The 22,809-nt window shown below is 54.3% G+C and overlaps 2 protein-coding genes across 7 annotated transcripts; both read left to right on the top strand.

Moving 5' to 3' along the window:
- Positions 1-1,696: 1,696 nt before the first annotated feature.
- On the top strand, positions 1,697-7,409 carry DUSP11 (dual specificity phosphatase 11). Of its 5 annotated transcripts, XM_083880283.1 has the most exons (10): positions 1,721-1,771; positions 2,390-2,465; positions 3,261-3,392; positions 3,884-4,007; positions 4,444-4,504; positions 4,788-4,834; positions 4,993-5,068; positions 5,594-5,722; positions 6,420-6,788; positions 6,822-7,409. In XM_083880283.1, exons 1-10 carry the CDS (start codon positions 1,737-1,739, stop codon positions 6,991-6,993), a joined length of 1,221 nt encoding a protein of 406 aa, XP_083736409.1. In that variant the 5' UTR covers positions 1,721-1,736; the 3' UTR covers positions 6,994-7,409. The 5 variants fall into 5 exon arrangements, with proteins under 5 accessions (XP_083736410.1, XP_083736409.1, XP_083736408.1 ...); XM_083880282.1 differs by having other exon boundaries at positions 5,597-5,722; positions 6,420-7,409; XM_083880281.1 differs by having other exon boundaries at positions 6,420-7,409.
- A 323-nt stretch (positions 7,410-7,732) lies between these two features.
- On the top strand, positions 7,733-21,168 carry STAMBP (STAM binding protein). Of its 2 annotated transcripts, none has more exons than XM_083880473.1 (10): positions 7,733-7,779; positions 9,757-9,984; positions 14,333-14,408; positions 15,369-15,464; positions 16,132-16,456; positions 17,151-17,275; positions 18,005-18,142; positions 19,769-19,881; positions 20,209-20,308; positions 20,740-21,168. In XM_083880473.1, the coding sequence occupies exons 2-10, from the start codon at positions 9,767-9,769 to the stop codon at positions 20,794-20,796; spliced, it is 1,248 nt and encodes a 415-aa protein (XP_083736599.1). In that variant the 5' UTR covers positions 7,733-7,779; positions 9,757-9,766; the 3' UTR covers positions 20,797-21,168. The 2 variants fall into 2 exon arrangements, with proteins under 2 accessions (XP_083736599.1, XP_083736598.1); XM_083880472.1 differs by having other exon boundaries at positions 16,129-16,456.
- The last annotated feature ends 1,641 nt before the right edge of the window (positions 21,169-22,809 follow it).

The following is a 22,809-nucleotide window of genomic DNA, read 5'->3' as shown; positions in this document are numbered from 1 at the left end:
ATATTGATCTAATACCAATATCCAACTATGATGGACAAAGACTCTCTAACAGTTTAAAGTTAGAAAGTGTATGTTTATTACGGTGCGGGATAGCTCCCAAAAACACACGCGCAATTTACAGATCATCACAGGGTCTTTTATGTACAGGAGTATTGAATACACAAACTACAAATGCATATTCATAGCTCTGATACCTCCCATTCCCCGCTTCGTATGGAAATTAGCCCAAACAGCCATCAAGCATGCGTAGTTTGTTCTTTGAAATGGGTCGGTGGTCTTTTTTATAGGGTGGGGTCCCAAAATGATGAAGTAAGATGGATCTTCCTCCCTTGACTTTTTAACCTTTAGTGTTCGTGACAGCTAAATCCTGTTTTTCCCAGGACTGTTTGATTTATGATGGTATTGTATTCATGGGGTCTATTGATTATTCAGGATGCAAAAGCCTAGTTTGAACAGCTTCCCTGATTTATCAGTTCCTTCCAAGATTTATCAGTTCCTTCGGTCTGGCTTCTGTTAGCAAAAGGGAAGTCCTAGCTACATTATCTCAGCACTATCTATTTTGACTACAGTCTTTAATTCTTCTAAATCAATACCTCACAATGGATGGAGTGTCACCGGTGACCCTGCCACATGTATGTGCCTACACCACCCTGCCACGGAGGTGGGAGAGGATGATTTGGGGGTGGTTTTGGGTTGGTTTTGTCCTCTCTCATCCTGGCCCAAGGGACAACTGCTGCTCCCAGCTGTGTTTAAACCATACCGGAACAGTGTGGCCGTGATGGGGAGGCTGTGGGGTGACCCTTCGGGGCCGTACTTGTGGGATACTTGTGGGAATGGGGTAGGGATGCTGGTTCCAGAGATGTTGATGCCAGGATGGGGTTGGGGATGTTGATTCTGGGACTACCAGCATTGATTAGGGATGCTGGTACTGGGGATACTGGGACCAAGTCAGGGACTCTGGTACCAGTGCTGGCACAGGCTGGGGATGTCTGTCCGGGGTGCTGTGGTGAACTGGGTTGCTGGGACTGGGACAGTGATACCAGTACCAGCACAGAGACACTCGCACTGGAGTAATGATGCTGGTTCTGGTACAGGAATGGTAATGCTGGTTCGGTACTGGGGCAGTGATGTTGATGCTGGTGTGATGATGCTGGTGCTGGTGCTGGTGCTGGAGCACTGACACTGGTTCGGCACTGGCACAGTGATGCCAGTTCGGTCCCGGTGCAGTGGCACCAGTTTGGTCGTGGTGCGGTGGCGCTGGTATGGTGCCAGAGTGGCGGCGCTGCAGCCAGAGTGCTGGGGTGGTGGCGCCGGTTCGGTCGTGGTGTGGCGACGCCGGTTCGGTGACAGTGCCATGGCACTGGTTCGGTGCCGGGGCAGTGGCACTGTTTCTGCCGCGGTGCCATGGCACTGTTTCTGCCGCGGTGCCATGGCACTGTTTCGGTGCCGGTGCGGTGACGCCGGTTTGGTCCTCGTGCAGGGGCGTCAGTTCGGTACCGGGGCAGTGGCGCTGGTTCGGTGCCGGTTCGGTGGCGCCGGTGGCGGTGCCGCTCCGGGCCTGCTGTACCGCCCGTGACCGCTACGCGGCGCGAGAGCCCCAGGGCGCCGCGCGGGAGGCGTGGCCTCCCAGTGATGGGCGTGATCAGTCACACTGGGGGCGTGGCCTCGTGTGGCTCTGCGAGCCCTGCGGCGGGTACGGAAGTGACGTCACGCGCGGATGCGGCGCCGTCGCCATCATGGCGGGCAGAGGGGCCTCGCGTGTGCCGGAGCGGTGAGCGCGGCCTGAGCGCGGCCCCGCCGCCCCTCCCGGCCGGGGGCTCCCGACCGCTGGGAGGGACCCAGAACCCGGCCGGAACCTGGCAGCGGCGGCGCCGCGTGGCACCATCACATGGGTGTTGTGGCGTGGGGAGCGAGGGTCATCGGGGCTGGAGGGTTTGAAGGCCCCCGGGCCTGGGGAGGCTTGAGGATCTCTGGCCAGGGTGGGTGTTGAGGATCCCAGGGGGGTTTGGGAGTCCCGGGCTCGGTGGAGGTTTGAGGATTCCCAAACCAGGGCTGTGGTTCCCCGGCCGGAGTAGGTTTGAGGGCTCTGGGCTTGAGGGTTTTGAGGGTCTCCAGGACTGGGAGGAATTTGAGGGTCCCTGGGCCGGACAGAGTTTGAGGGGTTCCCAGGACAGGGCATTTGGCGGACCGTGGGTTAGGGGGTGGTTGGAGGGCCCCTGGACATGGGGGTTGTGAGGGTCTCATGCCAGTGGGAGGTTGAGGGTCCTCGGTCCTGCTGAGTTTGTGGTTCCCAGGCCGGGGGGGGGGGGATTGTGTTCCCAGGTCTGGGTGTGTTGGAGGGGGCCGGGCCGGGGGTTTCTGCCCGGGTTTCACACCCCCATGGATCCAGGTGGACGGACTACATCCCGCTGGGCTGCAGGATGCCGGGCACGCGCTTCATCGCCTTCAAGGTGCCCCTGAAGAAGGTGAAAGACCAGCGGGGTGCGGGGGCAGTTTGGACTGGGGTAACAGCTGTGGGAAAGCATGGCTTGGTGGGGGTTCCTTGAGGGAATTCCTGAGTGTCAGAGCTGGATTTTGGGAGTGGGGGGTCAGTGTGGCATCAGCTGGGCCTGGGGCTGAGCTCTGCTCCCAGGGAACAGGGACAGGAGAAGAGAAAACAGCCCCAGGCTGTGCCAGGGAAGGCTCAGGCTGGAGAGCAGAAGGAATTTCTTCCTGGGAAGGGCAGTCAGGTATTGGAACTGCCCAGGGAGGTTTGGAGTCTCTACACCTGGAGGTGTCCAAGGAAGGCCTGGACGTGGCACTCTGGGCTGGGAACAAGGTGGGCATTGGACACAACTTGGATCTGATGGTGTTGAAGGGCTTTTCCAGCCTCAGTTGATTCTGTGATTCCATGTGTTTGAGCTGAATCCCTGGTTTACAGCTTCCACCAGGAGACATGCAGTGTCTGCGTGTTTTTGTCACTGTGGGGTTTTGCCCTGGTTAAAGCTGTCACTCACTCCTGGGAACGCTCAGCTGAGCAGTCCCAAAGCTCTGAGGCCCTGAATACGTCCTTGTCCGTGGAACTGGATGAGTTTTAATGTCCTTTTCAGCACAAACCATCCCAGAATTCAGTGATCAAACTCTGTTTTTCTGCTCCAGCCTTTGCTCCTTGCCTGAGTTGTTCTCCCTGGTCTCCAGGATACTCCAGAGCGGGAGCCTCTCCCCACCCATCACAACACACCCAGATTTTAATAACTGATTTAAAACATCACTTCCTGCAGAGTTTTGACCAGAACCTTCTGCCAGAAGAGAGATTTTCCCCTCATGACCTCATCAGGAAGGTGAAGGAGCGGAAGGAGGAGCTGGGGCTGATCATTGACCTGACGTACACCACACGCTACTACGGCCGCGAGGTCAGTGCTCACAAACTCGGTGCTTCTCCTCAGAAACCTGAGAGACTGGGAGGGCCTGGAATCCTCTGGCAGGGGCTGGGGTGAAGCCTTGCAGGCCAGGGGGATGTTTCTAAACAAGTCTCCAACCCCCAGATCCTCTTTGAACCAGACCAAGTTTGGGGATACCGTTGAGGTGGGGTTTGTGGGCTCTCCTGAGGGAAGAGCTGATTGCAAACAGCCTTAGGTGGGTGGGCAGTCATGGGAAAGGTGTCCCAGGTTCTCTTTGTGTTTCATCTTCCCCAGGGAGAAAAAAGAATAAAGGCAGTAGAAATAATCTGGGATATTTGTACTTTGTCCAGGGAGTGAAACAGAACTTTTCTTACCTAAAACTGTGTAGCTGCTGTTTGGGCTTGGTAGGAAAACTCATCTTCTTCTGGTTTATTATCTCTGATTCTTTAATTAATTAGAACCCCTGTGGTTTTTCTGGAAATTACTGAGGTTTTTTTCTGTAGGAACTGCCCCCCACACTGCGCTACTCGAAGATCCTGACCATGGGACATGAGATCCCAAACAGAAAGACCATTTTGAGGTTCAAATACCTTGTGAAAAAGTTTCTGATGCACAACAAAGACAACGGTGAGTGTGGATCTCCCTGACTCTGCTGCTGGGATGGGCCAGCAGGAATTCCTTTTCCTTCTCTTAACTTGGGAATGTCAAGGCAACAAATTGGGCTTTTCTTGGTGAAGGAATTCACATGTGCTCTGATAATCCAGGCCAGGTTGGGCAGGGTTGGAGCAGCCTGGAACAATGGAAGGTGTCCCTGTCGTTGCAGGATTCTGTGATGATTTGAGCCTTAATTGTGTTTGAGCTCTGGGATTGGGCAGATGAGCTACCAGAATTAATGAGTTGATGAGCTGAATGCTAATTAGACATAACTAGGGTGATGTGTGTGGTTATTTCTGTTCATTGTATTGGTGTCACTGATGGAGGGTTGATGCAGATGGGCTTGTTCTGGGGTGATTTGAGAGATTTGGGAGGAATTGCAGCTGAATATCCCCTGTATGTGTTACAGATAAACTCATTGGGGTGCACTGCACACATGGCTTGAACAGGACTGGCTACTTGGTCTGTAGGTGAGTTCTCCTTTTCAGATGGGTTTCAGTGGTGGCATTTCTAGGAGGAAACAGAAGTGGGGTGATTTGTGTGATCTCAGACTTGGAAAGATTTACAGCTTTTGTTAATGGGTGTTTTTCATCCCAAAATTCAGCAATAAATGCTGATCCTCCATTCTGGCACACAAATAAAAGGTTTAAAACTTCCCAGTACTTTCTTTGTTTGTTTGTTTGAATCAACACCATCCCATCAGTGTTTTCATAATTAATTCTGTAATTAGAGATCTCTTGCTGCTCTGTGCAGGTACCTGATTGATGTGGAAGGCATGGAGCCAAATGCTGCCATAGAGTGTGAGTATTCTGCTGGGATGGGGAATGTTCAGGGAGGTTTGGGATGGTTCCAGGGAGGGAACTGTGTTTGGGGAAGGAGTTAAAACCCTTCTGGAGGGTCTCAATTGCTCAGAAGCCCAGAGGGTAACTTGTGTTGGGGTAATTCTGTCTCTTCCCAGTGTTCAACAAGTGTCGAGGGCATCCCATAGAGAGAACCAACTACATCCAGGATCTGCAGAAGAGAGCCCTGAAAAAGTGAGTCTAGGTGTTCCAGGAATGAGGAGAGCTGCTGGAGAAGGTCTTGAACCTCAGGATGGCTCCAGGAGGGGAGGTGGGAGCTGGGAGAACACACAGAGAGAGCCAGGGCAAGGGGGAAATAGTTTAAAACTCACAGAGGGCACTGTTAGGTGTGATACTGGGGAGAAATCCCTCCCTGTGAGGGTGGTGATGGGCTGGGATGAAATTCCCAGAAAATCTGACAGCTCCATCCCTGGAAATTTCCGGGTCAGGAAGAGGTCAGGTTAGAGCAGCCTGGGATAGGCGAAGGTGTCCCTGCCCATGGCAGGAGTGGTACTGGATGGGATTTAAGGTCCTTTCCAACCCAAACCATTCTGGGATTGGAACTGGGTGGAAAAACCCCCAGGCTCCCTTTTCTGGACAGGCAGGGATGGGAAGGGTAAGGATTGGGTGTGAAAGAGCTGATGTGATCAGTCAGTGAGTGAAAAACTCAGTTTTTCCAGTGAAAACATCTGAAATTCTCTTTAAAATTCCCTTCAAAAGCAGCTGTGAAGTGAAGAATTTGGGCTCAGATCTCGTCAGGAAAAAAGGCAGTGCCTCAGCCAAGCCCCAAAAGCAGCTGGTGAAGCACCCCCAGCACCACCTGAGCCAGGCCCCCCTGGCAGTGCCCAGGTAGGTGTTTGCCCCTTGCCTTGGCTGTGCCCTGACCTGAGCAAGCTCAAGGAGCTGCTCCCTCCCTTTGGAAAGCATTCCAGCTGGATTTTTACAAGCTGCAGCTCACCCAGGGCTTTTCCAGCTCTGTGGGAGTGGAAAAAACCCCTCTCTGAGAGCCAAAATGCCAACAGTAAAGCTCTTGTGCAAAGCTGTGCCTGGGAATGCCATTCCTGTGCCTGTAGCGATGGGATAACATCCTGGCAGGGTGGGAGCTGTGTCCCAGTGGGGCTGGAATGTTCTCCAGCTGTCAGTTTTCAGGGAATGGAGTCCCAAGTGAGGTAGCTCTTCCCTGAGAATGAGGTGAGGACTCTACCGCTCTTCCTGGGCTTCTCCTGGAGCAGGGCATGCAGGGAAGAGCTTCCCCCAGTTGGAATATGACCTCTGGCAGCTCCTGGCTGTGGGAGAGCTCCCAAAACATCTCCAGGACAGTTTGGGAGCCAGTGCCAGCTTTGACACAGCCGTGGCTCCTTCCCCTCCTCCCTCAAGGGTGCAGAAAATGCTCCCTGATGCAAACCTCCCACCAGAAATCAGGAGTGAACGTCTCTGGTTGTTCTCATCCTTCAGGCTGCAAGAAAAGGCTCTGGGCACACACAGGGGTTGAGGGCATTCACAACCAGCCCGTTTTTTGGGTGCTGACTCCCAAATTTCCTTGCAGGAACCCTGGCAGCACCAAGAACAAGCAGCGGCCTGACCCCACGGCTCAGGGGCAGCCCCGGGAGCTGGGACACGGAGCCCTGGGGCAGAGGCAGCTGGAGCAGAAACAGTTGAAGAAGCTGGAGCAGAGGCAGCAGGAGCATCTGGAGCAGAGGCAGCTGGAACAGAAGAAACTGGAGCGGAGGCAGCAGAAAAAGCTGGAGCAGAAGCAGAAGAAGAAGCTTGAGCAGAAGCAGCAGGAGAAGCTGGAGCAGAAGCAGCATAATCATCTGGAGCAGAGGCAGCAGAAAAAGCTGAAACACCTGGAGCAGAATCACCTGGAGCAGAAGGAGCAGAGGCATCTGGAGAAGCAGAATTATCTGGAGCAGAGGCATCTGGAGAAGCAGAATTATCTGGAGCAGAGGCAGCCCTGCAGCTTGGCCCCCAGGAACTGTTGGCTTTCACCAGCCCCCAAGAAGAAGCACAAGGAACTGTTCCCCTCCCAGAGCCCCCAGCCCTGGCTGCCCCAGGAGCCCTCACCTGCCAGGAAACGCCGGCACAGGAAACGTGAACTGAAGGAGCAGGAAATGTCCTGACAGCACTGGGAATGTGTTCCATGAGGAAAAACCCTCTCAGGGCTGGAGGAATCAGCTGTGGCTCAACCAGGAACTGCCAGGCCAGGTGTGGGGCAGCTGAACAGGGCTATTTTTAAATCTGTTTTCTCCTGCTTCCCCCAGCGGCGATGCTTTTACAAGGAATTTTTTAATCTGATGCTGTGCAGAGTCTGATCCGTGAGGGATGCGGGGAATAAAAAAAACCCACAGACTCAACCAGAGCTGGAATAATCCTGAAGGAACATCCTCAGGCATCCCTAGAACCTTCAACAAAACGAGCTTTTGTTTATTTTCTCAAATTGTAACAAGAAACAGGATTGGACCTAAAAACAGGAGATTTTTTTTTCTCCTTTTTACCCACTTTTGCTAAAGTAAATTTCCAAGGTGTGCAAACTCCAGCGTGGGTGTGGGGCGGTCATTTCCCCTGAGGGGCCCGTGCAGGATCCGCGCTGCGGGGGGGGGGGGGTGGGGGGGGTGGGGGGGGTGGGCGGGGCCTCGCCCGATTTTGGGGTGGGAACGGCCGGGTTTGGGCTGGGCCGGAGCGGGGCCGCGGCCCCTTTAAGACCTGATACTGTGACGTCATTACGTACGGCGTTCCGCTGAGGGAACGGATCCGCTGCACACCTGGGCGGAAGTAGGTGGTGTGTGCTACATACCCGGATGTTGGGACGGCTTCTGATTGGCTGCCGGAAGAGAGGCGGGGCGGTCCTGCGGCGGGTGGGGAAGAACCCGGAAGTGCTGAGGGGAAACGGCGGCCCCGCGCGCCAGGTCAGGGCTGGGCCGGGGGTGAAGCGGGTCCTGCGGGATGGGGGGTCCCGGATTCTGCTGGAGGGGTCTCTCTGAGCGTCGGGGTCGGCTTGAGGCACCAGGGCCGCGCCGCTGGGGCGTTCTGACCTCTCCTGAGAGGCCGCGTCAAGAGAGCTCCGGTTGCGGGGGGGCGGAGGGTCTCGTGTGGAGGTGCGGTTAGGGGGGCTCGCTCCGGAGTGGTCCGGTTGTGGGATTTTCACTCTAGGAGGGAGAAATCACATCGTGGTGGGGGCTGACTGTGGGAACCTCGCTTTAGGAAGGGGGATCTGCTTGGAGCTGGGAGGTGTTTCCCCTCAGGATAGGGGATCTGGTCAGGCGGCTCTGACTGTGCGACCTTTTCCCTTAGGACAGAGGGATTCGTTTTGGGGCTCCTCTTGCCCTGTTGTGGGGGCGGGGCTTTGGTTAGGGGGAGTCCTCGTTTACAGGGGAAGATCTGGGGCGGCTGTTTGGGGGCACAGTCAGTGCAGGAGGGTCTTCCCTGCTTTCCCTTTTAGGACAAGGGCTGCAGGACTTGTGGAGTGATCTGATTTTGTGAAGGGGTCATCCAGTCTCCTGGTGAGGGTCTGGAGTTTGGGGGTGCAGCTTGGGGGGAGTAATTTGGGCATTTTATTTGGAGGGGTGCTGTGGGATTTCGAGGAGGGTTCCAGGGTGTGGGTGGCTCTGTTCTCCTTGGGGAGAAAAGAACTGTGAGACTTGGCAGGGATTATTTTGAGGAAGGGACTCAGAGCTCTGGCTTGGGGGAGCAGCTGAACCCCCACCCCAGTGGAGCTGAAGCCTCCCTGAGCTGCAGCTGTCACATCCCAAAGGGTTTTGGCACAGGAGCCCCTGGCAGAGCTGAATCCTACAGGACAAGAGGCTCCTGCAGGGTGTGGACGGGGAAACATGGCTCTGTCTGCCCTCAAAAAGGAGCTTCTGCTCTGGGGTAAACCCAAGAGGGACTCCCCTCCTCTCCCAGGGTCCCTGGGGACCTTTCCCTCCCTTAGGGGGAGGTGCCTCAATAATTCCTGGCACTGCATGTGGCAGCTGAGGTGCTCTAGTGCGTCCAGTCTGGGTGGTCAGAACAGTTGCTGTCTTTTTTTCAATTTGGAAATGAAACTCGAGATGATTTTTAGTGAGGATGTAATATAAAAGTGGATTTTTATTGGAAGGCTTTCAGAGGCAGTTATGGAAAGGTGTCCACAAAAGCCCAGCCCCACAGGGATGAGTACATTTTTACATGTTTTAGGAAATTAGTGTGATTTCACAGGGAGTTTAACTCTTCCCTTGGCCCGGAGTTGCTTTTCCAAGGAACAACTGCTTTTGGTGGAGGAGGAGGATTTGTGGAGGATTTCTGGGCTCCCTGCCCCTCAGCCCTGGTGCTTCCTTCACTTGGAATGCACCAGCTCCTGTCTGTGGTGATTCCCACATGGATCAGGTCGTGGTGCATTCCTGAGGTGATGGGAGTGCCTCCCACAGCCCAGTCAGAGAGGGATTTGGGATGGAGCCTGTTGGGTCAGGATGGGTCTGGGATGGATCCTGTTGGGTCACAATGGATTTGGGGTGATCCTGTAGGGTCAGGATGGATCTGAGGGAGTCCTTTTGGGTCTGGGGGGATCCTGTAGGGTCAGCATGGGTCTGAGATGGAGCCTGTTGCATCACGATGGTTTAGTTGAGATGGTGTTAGGGCATGGGTTGGACTCAATGATCTTAAAGGTCTTTTCCAATCTAGTGATTCCGTGATTCTGTAATTGGTTCTGTGATTTCAGTGATGTCAGTGATTTCTGTGGTTCTGTGGTTTCTGTGATTCTGTGGCCCTGTGGTGTCTGTGGCTCTTTGGTGTCCGTGGTCCTGGGGCTCTCTGTGCTGGGGCTCTCTGTGCTGTCCGTGGCTCTGTGTTCTCCATGGTCCTGTGGCTCCGTTCCAAGGGGCCCTGACGGCCGTGCCTCCCTCCGCCCGCAGAGCCCGGCCCATGTGTGGTGTGGCCATGCCGGGCCCCGGCAGTGCCGGGCTGGCGCCCGAGGAGCGTGTGCGGCGGCTGATCCAGGCCGGGAGCAGTGTGGAGGTGAGCGAGGACATCCCCCCGCGCCGCTACTTCCGCTCGGGCGTGGAGATGCTGCGCATGGCCACTGTGTACTGCGACGAGGGCAACCTGGAGCACGCCTTCATCCTCTACAACAAGTACATCACGTAAGGCTGGGGCTGCGGGGCCTCCTGGGCACGGGGAGGGGGGGCCAGAGCGTCCCCGGGCAGTGCAAGGTCTTGGTGGGATGGGAGAACTCCACGACTCTGGGCTCTGGCCAGAGCTCTGCTCCTGGGGGATTTAGGGTCCCACAGCTGGTGGGACTGGCCAGGAGATGTGGGAAAGGTGAGGCACAAAGCCACAGAATCAGCTCAGATTGACCAGGAGATGTGGGAAAGGTGAGGCACAAATCCACACATGCAGCTCAGTCTGACCAGATGTGGGAAAGGTGAGGCACAAAACCACAGATGCAGCTCAGATTGACCAGATGTGGGAAAGGTGTGAGGCACAAAGCCATGGATGGAGTTTGCTTGTGAAAGTTTCCAGAATCCATAATCCCAGAAAAATTTGGCTTGGAGATCACCCAGTCCAATCCCCTGCCCAGGCAGGGTCACCTGGAGCAGGTGACACAGGGACATGTCCAGGTGAGTTTGGAATGTCTCCAGAGAGGGAGATTCCAGCTGTTCCAGGGCTCTGCCACCTTCCATGGAAAGAATTTCTACCTCCTGTTGAACTTCTTGTGGTTTAGTTTATGGCCCTCAATCCTTGTCCTGTCACTGGGCACTGATGGAGAGTCTGGCAGCATCCTCTGACACCTCTTTGGGATATTGGTATTATGGAAATTAAATTCCCCTGGAAACCAGGCTGGAGACTCCTCAGCAGCAGAGGGATTTTATCAGTCTGTAGGTCAAAGTTTGCAGGTGTTTCATCACCTCAATTGGCCTCAGTTTTTCTCTAGGTTGGGTGTGATATCCTAGGGCTGGGCAGGGATCCATGGTCAGGGATTTTTGTATCTGGTACCTACCTGGAAGGATCAAGGCTGGGTTGTGATGTCTCTACTGATCCACCTTTAGAGGAGAAACCTGTTTTACTCTTAGATTACTACAGCCTTCCACAGCAAGGAATTCTTTCTTTAGCATCAGGGACCACTTGGAGATTTATCTTTACACTTCAGGAACATAACCCAGCCCCCTCAAACACAGCTGTGTTCTTGTGGGTGCTTAAAGGGACGAAAACTCTGATTTCCAAGGTGCAGTGTCCTGTTCCTGTGGGTTTTTTTCCCTAAATCTGTCCCTCCTGCTTCCACCCAGTGCCTCTGGTGTGTGATCTGTGCTGTGCCCACTCTACCTACTTACCCCAATTAGGGTTGGCATCTCTGTGGGCATTTTCCCTCCCTGCCCCCATGTGCAGGGTTGCTGCCCCTTAAACCCAACACATTTTTCTCTGATTAGCTTTCCTCCCCGCCTCACACTTCCTGAGCTTTTATGGGCATGGTGGCGAGGGCCTGGGAGGCTGTACGGGGAGCTGGGAAGTGTAAAACCTTTGGGAAAGGTTCCAGGCCTGTTACGCAGCTGGGGCTGAAGGAGAAACTTTTTAACTAAACAAATGAACTGCAGGCTGTTTCATTGTAGCAGCCAGAGGTGCTGGGTTGTGTTCCCAACAGCTTTCAAATGATCCTCCTGGCATTTGCAGCCTGGCTGCTGGGCTGAAGGAAAACCTTCCCCTGGTGGGATTTCTCCAGTGCTGACGAATGTGAGCTCCTGCCCATGATTGTCCAAAGATAGGATCTCAATGCCACCATCATTTGTTCCAGTGAAGATGGGAAGCTGGAGCTCGAGCAATAGGTTTGATGTTTTCTAGATGTCCTCATCCAGAGAGCAGGAGGAGGTACTGGCAGTTCACTGGAGCCTCTCATGGATTTGCTCTGCTCTCCCTTTCCTAGGAATGGGGCCAGCCTGAGGGAGCTGGGGGTGTTCAGCCTGGAGAACAGAATGCCCTGGGGAGACCTGAGAGTCCCTTTTACTGCCTAAAGAGGGGTTATAAAAAGGAGGGAGAGGGACTTTTTACACAGGCAGAGAGTGCCTGGCCAAGGGCAGATGGCTTTAAACTGGCAGAGGGCAGGGATGGATGGAATATTGGGCAGGAATTCTTCCCTGTGACAGTGGGGAGGGACTGGGATGGAATTCCCAGAGAAGCTGTGGCTGCCCCTGGATCACTGGAAGTGTCCGAGGCCAGGTTGGAGCACCCTGGGATAGTGGGAGGTGTCCCTACCATGGCAGGGGTGGGATGGGAAGGGACCTCAAAGCTCATCTCATGAGCTCAGTCCCAGCCATTCCATGATTCTGTAACTATCTCCAGGATTTTTAATGTGTCTTGTCACCTTGCAAGTATTTCCTTGACTGTGGTCCTGAGCAGCTTCTCCTGCCTTGATGTGAATGGGTGTTTTCCTTGAATGCTCCAGCAGGAATTCCAGCAGGAACACTTGGGTTATTTTAGTAAAGCCAAATAAGATGGAAAAAAGTAATAAGACACAACTTTTCTGTAATGTTGAGGCTTCTCAATTTGCTTGGATCAGCTCCAGGGACTCGTGGGGGTGTCACAAGGGCCTCAAGAGCCACTGGCTTGGCCTGGGCACCCAAGCTGGGATTAAAAATAGTCCTGGCAGTGGCTGCTCAGTGCCAAACAGCTGCTGCTCCTCTGGGCTCAGGAGCAGGCAGAGGTTTGAACCAGCCCAAAACTCCTGGCTGTGGGAGGTTTTGGTCTTGTCAGGCATCAGCAGGGCTGTCCATAGGAAACATGACCTGTTCCAGCCCTTCCTCTGCCCCATTCCAGCCTGCCACTACTGCTCCTGCCCCGGAGTTTTCCTCTGGCTGCCTGAGCCCTCCTCTCATCCTACTGCCCAATTTTTTCCCTGCTTCCTGACTTGTGGAAACCCAGCTGTCTCTGCTGGTTTTTCCATCCTGCCCAGGCCAGCATCTGCTCTTAATCCTTCCTAATTAATCCCTTCCATTTGAATCTACAAGCTGCTGGCAGCGCTTGGGGCCTTGTTGTGTCTCCTCGGCACAGTGACCTACTTCACACCCCCAGCTGGGAGCGGGGACCTTGCTGGGGGTTTGGGAGAGAGCCACGGGTACTCTAGGGCTCCAGACTCTGCTCTGGCTCTGCTGATGCTGCAGCCTCTCCAGGAGCATTCAGAGAGACAAAAAGTCCTTCCTCTTCCCTGAGGGGTGGCAGCAGCTGCATTTGTTTACTGCACACACAGAGGTTTCTCAGAGTTTCTGTGCCCCCTGAGTTTTTCCTGCTTGGCTTTGCTTGGTTAGTTTGTTCTCCTCTCTGTGGCATGGTCTATTCCCTTATTCTCTGTGCCTGGGCAGGAGGCTGCTCTCCAAAGGAGCTGGAACATCCTCCTGTGGGTGCTGAAGCAGGAAGGAGGGCAGGGATTTTGGGTTATCTCCAAAGCTTTGTGGATGCCCAGAGCCAGCAAAGCTCCGCTTGCAGGAGAGAAAGGCCTGGCTAAGCTCACCCTGAGCTCAGCCTGAGCACTCTGTCAGTGATGGGGACTTGGTCACAGACAAACTCAAGATGTCTCAAGCCTGGGGAGCCTCAGAGAGCTGAGCCAGAGTGAACTGCCCCTTGTTTGTGAGATTTTCTCCTTGTTTTAGTGCTTGTAGAACTCTGTGGAAGGATCTCATTGTGGCCTACCAGCACTTAAACGAGGCTTCTAAAAAAGAGAAGAGGCACTTTTTTACCTGTGCAGTGACAGAACAAAGGGGAATTTAGATTGGATGCTAGAAAGAAATTCTTCCCTGAGAGGGTGGGAAGGCCCTGGCACAGGGTGCCCAGAGCAGCTGTGGCTGCCTCTGGATCCCTGGAAGTGTCCCAGACCAGGCTGGATGGGGCTGGGAGCAGCCTTGGATAGTGAAAGCTGAGTGGGATGATGCTAAGCTCAGTCTTGATTTCCCTCCCCAAAGCCAGCACGGAATTTTCCCTCCTGCCTGGAATACCTGGGGTGCTCAGGCTGCAGAGCCCAAAGGCTCCTGCTGGAGCAGCTGGGGGTGTTGTGAACTTGCTTTTAGCTCACCTACAAGTTTTCCCTGGCCAAGGTCCTGCACAAACTCTCTGTCCCTCTGTGCAGAAGGACAGGGGGCTCTGAGTCAGCCAAATCCTTGAGCTCGGGCAGAATCCTGGGATGCTCTCAGGTGTGCGCAGCTGCCCGAGCACCTTCCTGAGTCACCACTGTGCCCTTGATGGTTTAGACCAGGTTATTAATGGTTCTCTTCAAAACAAATGTGTTTATCCCTGAGGATCACCTCCAGAGGCCAGGTGGAAGGAAAACCTGTGTGAGACGCTCCCTTGGGGTTGAGTGAGATCTGAGCGCTGTGCAGAGCTCCAGGGGCTGTTATGGGATGGAGAGTTCCTGCAGACAGACAGATAGACTGCCCTGAGAGGGAGCACAGGGATCCCCCAAAACACCCCTGACTGTCCTGAACTGCAGCTTGTGTCCCATTTTTCCAGGCTCTTCATCGAGAAGCTGCCACAGCACCGCGATTACAAAAGTGCCGTCATTCCTGAGAAAAGGGAGACAGTCAAAGTAAGTGGGCACAGCACCAGGTCTGGAATGGGAATGTGGTTAGTGTCATCGACGTTGGGCTTCTGTGGCTTTGGGATGAGTGATCCACACAAATGCTGAGAAGCCTTGGCTTGGCCAGGCAGTTCTGACCCCTTGGGAGTTCAGTTCTGGGCTCCTCATGCCAGGAAATCCATTGCCGAGCTGGAGTGTGTCCAGAGATGGGAATGCAGCTGGGGAAGGGCCTGGAGCCCCAGGAGTGGCTGAGGGAGCTGAGAAAGAGGCTCAGAGGGAGAAGAGGAGGCTCAGGTGGGACCTTCTGTCTCTGCAAACCTCCCTGACAGGAGAGGACAGCCAGGGGGGTCAGGCTCTGCTCCCAGGGAACAGGGACAGGATAAGGGGAAACAGTCTCACATTTCACCAGGGAAGGCTTAAGTTGGATATTGGGAAAATTTCTTCCCTAAAAACATTGTCCAGTCCTGGAACAGGCTTCCACCATCTCTGGAAGTGTTTCAAAACACCTGGGGACATGGATTAGTGGTAGACATGGCAGCGCTGGGGGAGTGGTTGAACTCTATGATCTTGGAGGTATTTTCCAATATAAACAATTCCACGATTCTCTGAGTTACAGTTTGAGGGGTTCTTACCCCATTGCACTTGCACTGGACTGGCTGTGGTGTCCAGTTTACCTCCTGTTGAGCACTGCGGTGTCCTTTCTTCGCTGTTCAACTCCCTGCTTTTTAAACACCATGTGTGGTGGCTGGATGTCCAAAACGATGACCTTCCAGGGAATCCTTGGAAATTCCTCACAGCCACAAGAAGCTGGAGCTCCTCTAATTGGTGCTGAACAGAAGAAGAAAGAATAGCACTGCCTGAGCTCTTGCTCAGTGATTTTGGTGGTGGTTTTTGGACTCTTGAGCTGCTCAGGTTTCATTTTCCTTGCCTTGGGGCTGCCCCACGCTGATGCTGTGTTTCCTCCCCCAGAAACTGAAGGAAGTAGCCTTTCCCCGAGCCGAAGAGCTCAAGGAGGAGCTGCTAAAGAGGTACGCCAAGGACTATGCTAAGTACAAGGAGCAGGAGGTGAGTGACAGGGGACTGGAGGCCTGTGCTCCCCAGGAGCCCCTCAGCCTCTCAGGGTTTAGAAGCTCCAGGGCTCCCTGGGTGCTCGGGAATGTCCAGTCTGGGTGTCCTCAACTTTTTCCAGGCTCGTCCGCTGCTGTCACTGTGGATGACTCTGTCAGAGGTGCCCCTGGCTCTTCCCAAGCCAGCCTGAGCTGGGGCTGTTTGCTTGGTTTGCTCTCTCTGTCCCAGCACCACATCCAGGTCTTACAGTCCAGAAACTCAGCATGGGCAAGGATCTGAGCTTGTGTGGGCAAAGCAGATACCTCTGACACCTCTGCAGTCAGTTTTGCTCTGGACGAGTGTGACTTTAGAGACAGGGTAGAGGGAAATCAACCTGGGATTGTAATTCCATGGAAGAGGGAGGGTAAAGCTGTGGTTTTCCTCCCCTTGGTCCAGCTGGCTCTGGATCTGTGCCCTGCAAGCTGAAGTTTCCTTGCAGAAAATGCTCTTTGCTGGTGGCCTTTTGCAGACTCTTTGGGAATAACCTTGGAATGGCTGTGGGTTTGCAGAGGCTTCATGTTCTGCCCTGGGCAGGTGTCCCCCTCTCTGCTCCTGTCCTTGGGCATGTTCCTCCTTGCAACAGGGGGAAGAAGAGTAATTTGCATACACTTTGGCTTTGCAGCAGCAGCTGGAGGAGGAGAAGACTCGGGTAGCCCTGATGAAGCAGCAGCAGGCAGAGCAGGAGCAGTTCCATGCCTTTGAGGAGATGATTCGGCGGCAGGAGCTGGAAAAGGAACGTCTGAGGATAGTACAGGAATTTGGAAAGCCAGAGCCAGAGTCTATGGATGGACCCCTCATCCCTGGTGTGGAAAAGCCCCCAACAGCTTTAATCCCAAAGGTTCCAGTCTCTCCAGTTCACCCAGCAAGTCCATCAGCGGGGACTGTCCCATCCAAACCTCCTGTTGTGGACAGATCTTTGAAGCCCAGTGCTTTGGGGAGCACAGAGAACAGTTAGTACCTCTTGGAGCATCCCTTCTCCCCTGCTGGGGCTGAGCTAAACATGGCCAGTTTCTCTGGGAGGCTCTTGGAATTACCTGATCATGGCTCCATCCCTCCTAGGGGTTTGCTCTCCTGAGTCACTGAGTGTTGTCCAGTGAACACTCACAGGGCTGGGGGGAGCTCTCTCCCCTTGGGAATGTGCCCTCCTGCTCTTCCAGCCCAGTCTCTCTGCTGTTCCAAGGTCTGCAGCTTCTTTGCCTTTCCTTGATCCAAATACTTGCTGGAGATTGGGGTTTAGTTCCTGGCTGGGCTGATTTAATCCTCCTCCTGACCAAATTCCACTAAATATGATTCCAAAATATTATTTCATACATGTCCAATGGCTGAGTCTTCCCCAGTGACATGTCCTGCTTTAAATAACGTTTCCTGAGGGTCTGTGGTTTCATTTTTCCTAAGAAAATGCTCCTTTTGACCCCCTGCTAAAGGATCTTCCCCCTCTCCATCTCCCTTTCCCTGCTGTGAGAGAAGTGGTGCCCATCCTTTATCAAGTGTCACAGTGACACATTTCCCTGAGCCCACCACTGGAAGGGGACTTTATCTTCCCAGGTGGATTTTCTCTGTTTCACCTCTTCAGATCCTGCCCTGAGGGACCATTTTTCCAGCATTTCTGACTCTCTGCTGACTGTGCTCCCCTCTTTCCCACAGATGCAGGTGTGGATGTCCTTCGCCAGGTCATCGTGCCCAGGGAGCTGTGCCAGAAGTTCCTGCAGCTGGCTGATGCCAACACGGTACGGGGTGTGGAGACCTGCGGGATCCTCTGTGGGAAGCTGGTAAGAAAACAACCCCAATGGAGACCCCAAAAGTGGCAGGGGGACTGTTTGTCACAGTGCCATGGCTTTGGAAGTGGCTCAAGGACCCTGACTTTTGTCCTGGAATTCTTCAGTGTGGTGTCAGGCTTCCATGTGTTGGGGATGATGTGCCTCTCCCTTTCCTTGTTTTCAGGTTAGGATTTCCCCACCCTGAGTGAAGTGGCAGCCTGAGTCCCCATTCAGCCTCTTCTCTCCCATTGGTGACACTCCTGGTGGCAGGCAGCTCCAGGCACTTGTCCTTTGGGTGTCCCAGCTGGTGGCCCTCATGCAGACAAGGCTGACAGGACACTGTTCTCCCCCAGACTTTGCGTACCCAGGTTTTGTTGGCAGCTCCAGCCCATCTGCCCTGAGTCACTCCCAAAAGTTTGCTTTGAAATGAAGTTGTTTGATGTAGCAACTTCCTGCAGTCCAGCTGCTTCCAGACACTGGGGATGGTTTAGGGATGAGGCACTCTCCCATTAGAGTGGAGAGCTTTGTTTGGGGGGTGTCCAGGACTTCTCTGAGCTCTTGTGGGTGCTCTGCACAGCAGGGAGAATGAAACGGGGAAAAAAATCCTGCAACTCCTTTGTCAGTAACTTGGAGCTACACCTGCAGATGGGTGATAGAGTCATCCATGGGCTTGTTCCAAGGCTTAGGAAATTCCCTCATGTCTGTGGGGTTACAGCCTCCTGTGCTGCCACTGCCTTGCAGATGAAGAACGAGTTCACCATCACACACGTCATCGTCCCCAAGCAGCTGGGAGGCCCTGATTCCTGCACCACAGAGAACGAGGAGGAGCTCTTCGTCATCCAGGACCAGCACGGCCTCGTCACCCTGGGCTGGATCCACGTGAGTTTCCTTCCCCTGGCACTTCCCTGGCCTCCAGTCCCAAGAGGAAGGGCTGGTGGAGGAGAAGTTACTGGAGGAGATGGCAGGGAATGGCCAGCAGCCTCTGGTTGAGTTTCCGCCTCTGGTTGGGTTTCTCTCTCTGGTACAGTCTCGTTCACTACTCTGATGGAGAAATCCAGGCCTGGTTAATGTTTGGGTCCCTTCCTAAAGCATGAAGCCCTTTGAAAGGGAGGGAGGAAAGGTTTAGACGAGATATTGTGAAGAAACTCTTCCCTGCGAGGGTAGGGAGGCCCTGGCACAGGGTGCCCAGAAAAGCTGTGGCTGCCCCTGGATCCCTGGCAGTGCCCAAGGCCAGGCTGGACAAGACTTGGAGCAGCCTGGGACAGTGGAAGGTGTCCCTGCCATGGCAGGGGTGGCATTGGATGGCTTTAAGGTTCCTCCTAACCCATTCTGGGATTCTCTAGAAATGGGATCTTAGTCATGAAACTCATGTTTCCTCCAGCTAAAAGCTGACTCTGGTGGCTCTGTGGGGGGCACCCCAAACTGCTCTCCTAGAGGGACACATCTCCCATGCTGTGCCCCTGTGCAGCCCTGTGCTGTGAGCTGTGCCAGCTGCAGGCTCCTCCCTCGCTGCTCGCTGTCCCCACAGAGCTTTTGGCAGTCGGATCCGTGCCAAGCAAAGCTGAGTAATCTCTCGAAAGCAGCAGCTGCCTGAGGGCTTGGGCAAGGAAATGCTGCTGCTCTGAGTGCCTGGTCTGTGCAGGGTGGCTGCTCCAGGGCCACCTCTACAGTGACAGCCCTTCCACATTCAGGGACCCTCTGGAATTCCTTTGACCCTCCTGCTGGTCTTGGCAAAAAAAAAAAAAAAAAACCAAACACAAGCAGCAAAAGGAGCGAGAGCTATCAGCAGGAGTTGAAGTGAGGTGGTGCCTGTCAGGGGTTGTACAGCCCTCCATGGAATGTGATATCCTCCATGGAATGTGATATCCTGGAGTGCTGTGGCACCGTGGAATGTGCTGAGCCCCAGGAGCTGCCCTTCAGAAACATGTGAAGTGGCCTGCAAGGCACAAGTGCCATGCAAGGACATTGTTGTAACTTCAAGATGTGATTTTGCATGGCAGGAATGTAGAGCTCCTTTTGTAGGTAACTCCAAATGGAGGGAGAGCACATGTTTTAGGACAATCCTTAGGAAAGAAAAAAGGGGCTACAAGAGAGCTGGAAGGGACTTAGGACAAAGCAGGGAGTGTGATAAGACAAGGCTTCCCACTGCCAGGCAGGGTTAGGTGGGGTATTGGGAAGAAATTCTACCCTGCGAGGGTGGGGAGAGGCTGGGATGGAATTCCCAGAGAAGTTGTGGATGCCCCTAGATCCCTGGAAGTGCCCCAAGGCCAGGTTGGACAGGATAGTGGGAGGTGTCCCTGCCCATGGCTGTGGTTGCACTTGGATGGGCTTTGAGGTTCCTCCAACCCAAACCATTCCACAATTCCATGAATTACACCTCAGGTGTGTCCCCTTTGCCCTGCAAGGAGCTGTGTCCCCTCTGCCATAAGATTCCCTTGCAGACACAATCCCTTGGGAGGGTTTTCCCAGCCTGCTGTAACTGCTGTCCCCGTGTCCCTGTTGCAGACCCACCCCACCCAGACAGCCTTCCTGTCCAGTGTGGACCTGCACACCCACTGCTCCTACCAGATGATGCTGCCAGAGTCCATCGCCATCGTGTGCTCTCCCAAATACCAGGAGTGAGTATTCCCGGAGTGTGGGCTGGAGAGGCTTTTCCCTCTGCCTGGGCTGTCAGCCACACACTTTCTCTCTCAGATTCCTGGCCTGGGGCTGAAATGTCACACTGGACAGCTCCTGTGAGCTCTTTCCAGGGACTGTGTCTGGGCAGGAGTTGCCCACCCCTGACAGGAGGTTTAGAACTGGAGAGAGGAGTTTCCCTGGAATTGGGGTGTCCCTTAGCCTCCATCTCTGCTCCTGCTCGAGATGAACAGCCCCGAACATGCCCCAGGGGATGTGGCTGGGCCTGCAGAGGCTCAAGCTACAGAGCTGCTGTTCTTCTCCTCCAGAACAGGGTTTTTCAAGCTGACGGAGCATGGCCTGGAGGAGATCTCATCCTGTCGGCAGAAGGGGTTCCACCCACACCCCAAAGACCCCCCTCTCTTCACAGTGAGTCTAGGGGGCTGTGGGGAGGGGAGTTGGTGTGTTGGACCCTGCTCTTGAATTAAATCTGTGTTGAGGTGCTGGGCTGTGACCAGGAAGCTCAGCCTGGCAGGGGCTGCTCTCCAGTTCCCAGAGTGGTGGTGCAGGAGCCTTCCAAGATTTTCCAGGTGTTGGGAGTGTGATGCAGAGCTCCTGACTGCAAGAGCAGGGTGAGGTAGCAGCCCAGGACTGTTCGAGGGGGGGATTTGTGTTTGGAGCCTGCTGTGGTCACTGTGTGACACCAGGCAGGGCCAGCAGTTGGAGTGATCCAAGGAGCTGGATCCAAGGGCTCTTCTGGGAAAGCGCTGGCTGCAGGTTGTGCCAGGAGGTAGAGGAGACTCACCTGTGCTGTGGGAACATCTGAATAACCCCCTGTCCCTTCTTCTCCTCTCTTCCAGACCTGCAGTCACGTGTCAATAGTGGAGAGAGACGTGGTGGTGATGGATCTCCGATAAAGCCTCTTGCCTTATCCCTTTACAGGAACCACCCACCTTCCTTTAGGCCTAGGGAATCAGTTTTCTTCTCCTGTAGCAGATGATTTCTACTGTGTAGTGATCCCTCTCCTCTCTCCCCTGCGGTGGAATTGGATCCCTGCCCTCAGCAGGAGCCCCTGGAACCTCAGTGCCTGGCATGGGGCTGGCAGGGGCTCCAGGTGTGGGAAGAAGCCAGCTGGGACAGAAGCCAACACTAAAGCAGTTGTTTAACTCTAATCCATGGCTTGAACAACCTCCTGGGGAGGTTCCTTGTGACTTGCTGCAACCCTGAGGTGTGGAAACCTCTTCAAGTGCTTTTGGGACTTGCCCAATTTAATCCATGCCCTGTTTTGACCCTCGTTCCAGGCTGCTCAGTCTCAGCAGAGCTTCCAGGAGCAGATAAATCTTTCCTACAGTTTAAAATCAAACCTTGCTGACCAGTCTGACCCCCATATGAGCTCAGTGCTGCTTCCTGGTACTCATGTGTCTGCCTGGGGAGGGAAGAGGGCCCAGCCTCCTTTGGGATCCCTCCTCCAGCATTTCAGGGCTCAAGATCCCTGGATGTGGCACTGCTTTGCATCCCAGCAGTGTTTAGGGATGTCTGGGCACTTCATCCCTTTTCCTGGCTGGTACATGCCTGGTGTTACCACGGAGGAGCTTGGTCTCCTGGCCACCATCACCACTCCAAGATGGAATTCCAGCACTTTTGACCACTTCCATCCTCCCAGATCCCTGTGCCTGATTGCCTCTGCACATCCCAGAGCAGCAGGAAGCCTGTCCTTGCCAAATCCGAACCCTCCATGACGTGTCTGTTGTGTGGGACCCTCCTCGAGGTGCTTTAGTCGGGTGCCAAGTCGAGATTTTCTTTCCCCGTGCTCCAGGCCGAGCCCCCGCCCTCGGGGGAAGGGAAGCAGCAGCATTCCAAGGTGGAAGGCAGCTGTTCCTAGGGCTGGGCGTGCTCCATATCCCACAGCAGGATGGGATGGTCTGCATATGGCCGTGTGGGGAGGGGAAGGGGCCGGAGCTGCTTTCCCACCTGGCATGCAAACATCCCCGTCCTTATGTCGTGTGCTTGTACAGCCAGCACCCTGTGGCTTTCCGTTTGACACACATGGATGGGATTATTCAGGCTGGGCCTCCTGTGCCACTCGTTTTCTTTGAGCTCTTTCTGTGGGGTGGGGTCTGGCTTGGAATGTGGGGGGGAATCCATTTCTTTGGGGGTTGCTGTGTTTGTGGCAGCCCCTGCGTGACAAGTGCTGCTCCCAGCCTTTCCCAAGTCACTTTTGGGAACAGGCTGGCCCCGGGGGTAGGAGGGGAGTGAGGGGCCTTCAGGGCATCTCTGGGAACTCGTTTTCAGCCCTAATTAATTTAAACCATGCTCGGGAGGGGGGTGCATTTTCTGTGTAGGATTGTTCATCCCACAGCTCTCCACAGCTCCTCACCTCAAGGGCTCCCCCGGAGCAGCGTGGGAACACAGAGTGGAAAATCACATCTTGCAAAGCAGCAATTTCTTCAAACCTGTGGGGAATATCCCAAGGGATTTATCCCAGCTCCATATCCCTGCAGGTCTCAGGTGTGAGCTGGCTCCAGGAGAGGAGCTGGTGGCACATCACCTTTTCTGTGATGTCTCAGTGACTGATAAACCTTTCCAGGGAATTTTCCATGTTCCTTGGAGCAGGGAGTTCCTCAGGTGAGGGCCCAGCTGCCACCTCCCTCCCAGCACTGCTCCTTGAGTTTCCAGCTTTTTCGTCACATTTTTTCATCCCAAGTCCCTGAGTCCTTTGTGTGTCAGCGAATGTCAACATCCTGGCACTGCTGCTGGGTCCCATGAACCCACCCTGGATCTCTCAATCAGTGCCAGATGTGACTGTCACACCTTCAAACCACTCAAAATTGGGTTGGGTTTGGGAGGAACTGAACTCGAACATAAACTGCACTCAGCAGGAATGATTTATTGGCTGTAACAATGTGGGCCGTGAGTTGGGGGGGGGTTCC

This window comes from Zosterops lateralis, assembly GCF_965231275.1.
Source record: "Zosterops lateralis genome assembly, chromosome: 30".
In the NCBI taxonomy this organism is placed as follows: Eukaryota; Metazoa; Chordata; class Aves; order Passeriformes; family Zosteropidae; genus Zosterops; species Zosterops lateralis.
Note: the sequence above shows the minus strand (reverse complement) of the source record. Positions and strands in the feature narration are given on the sequence as shown.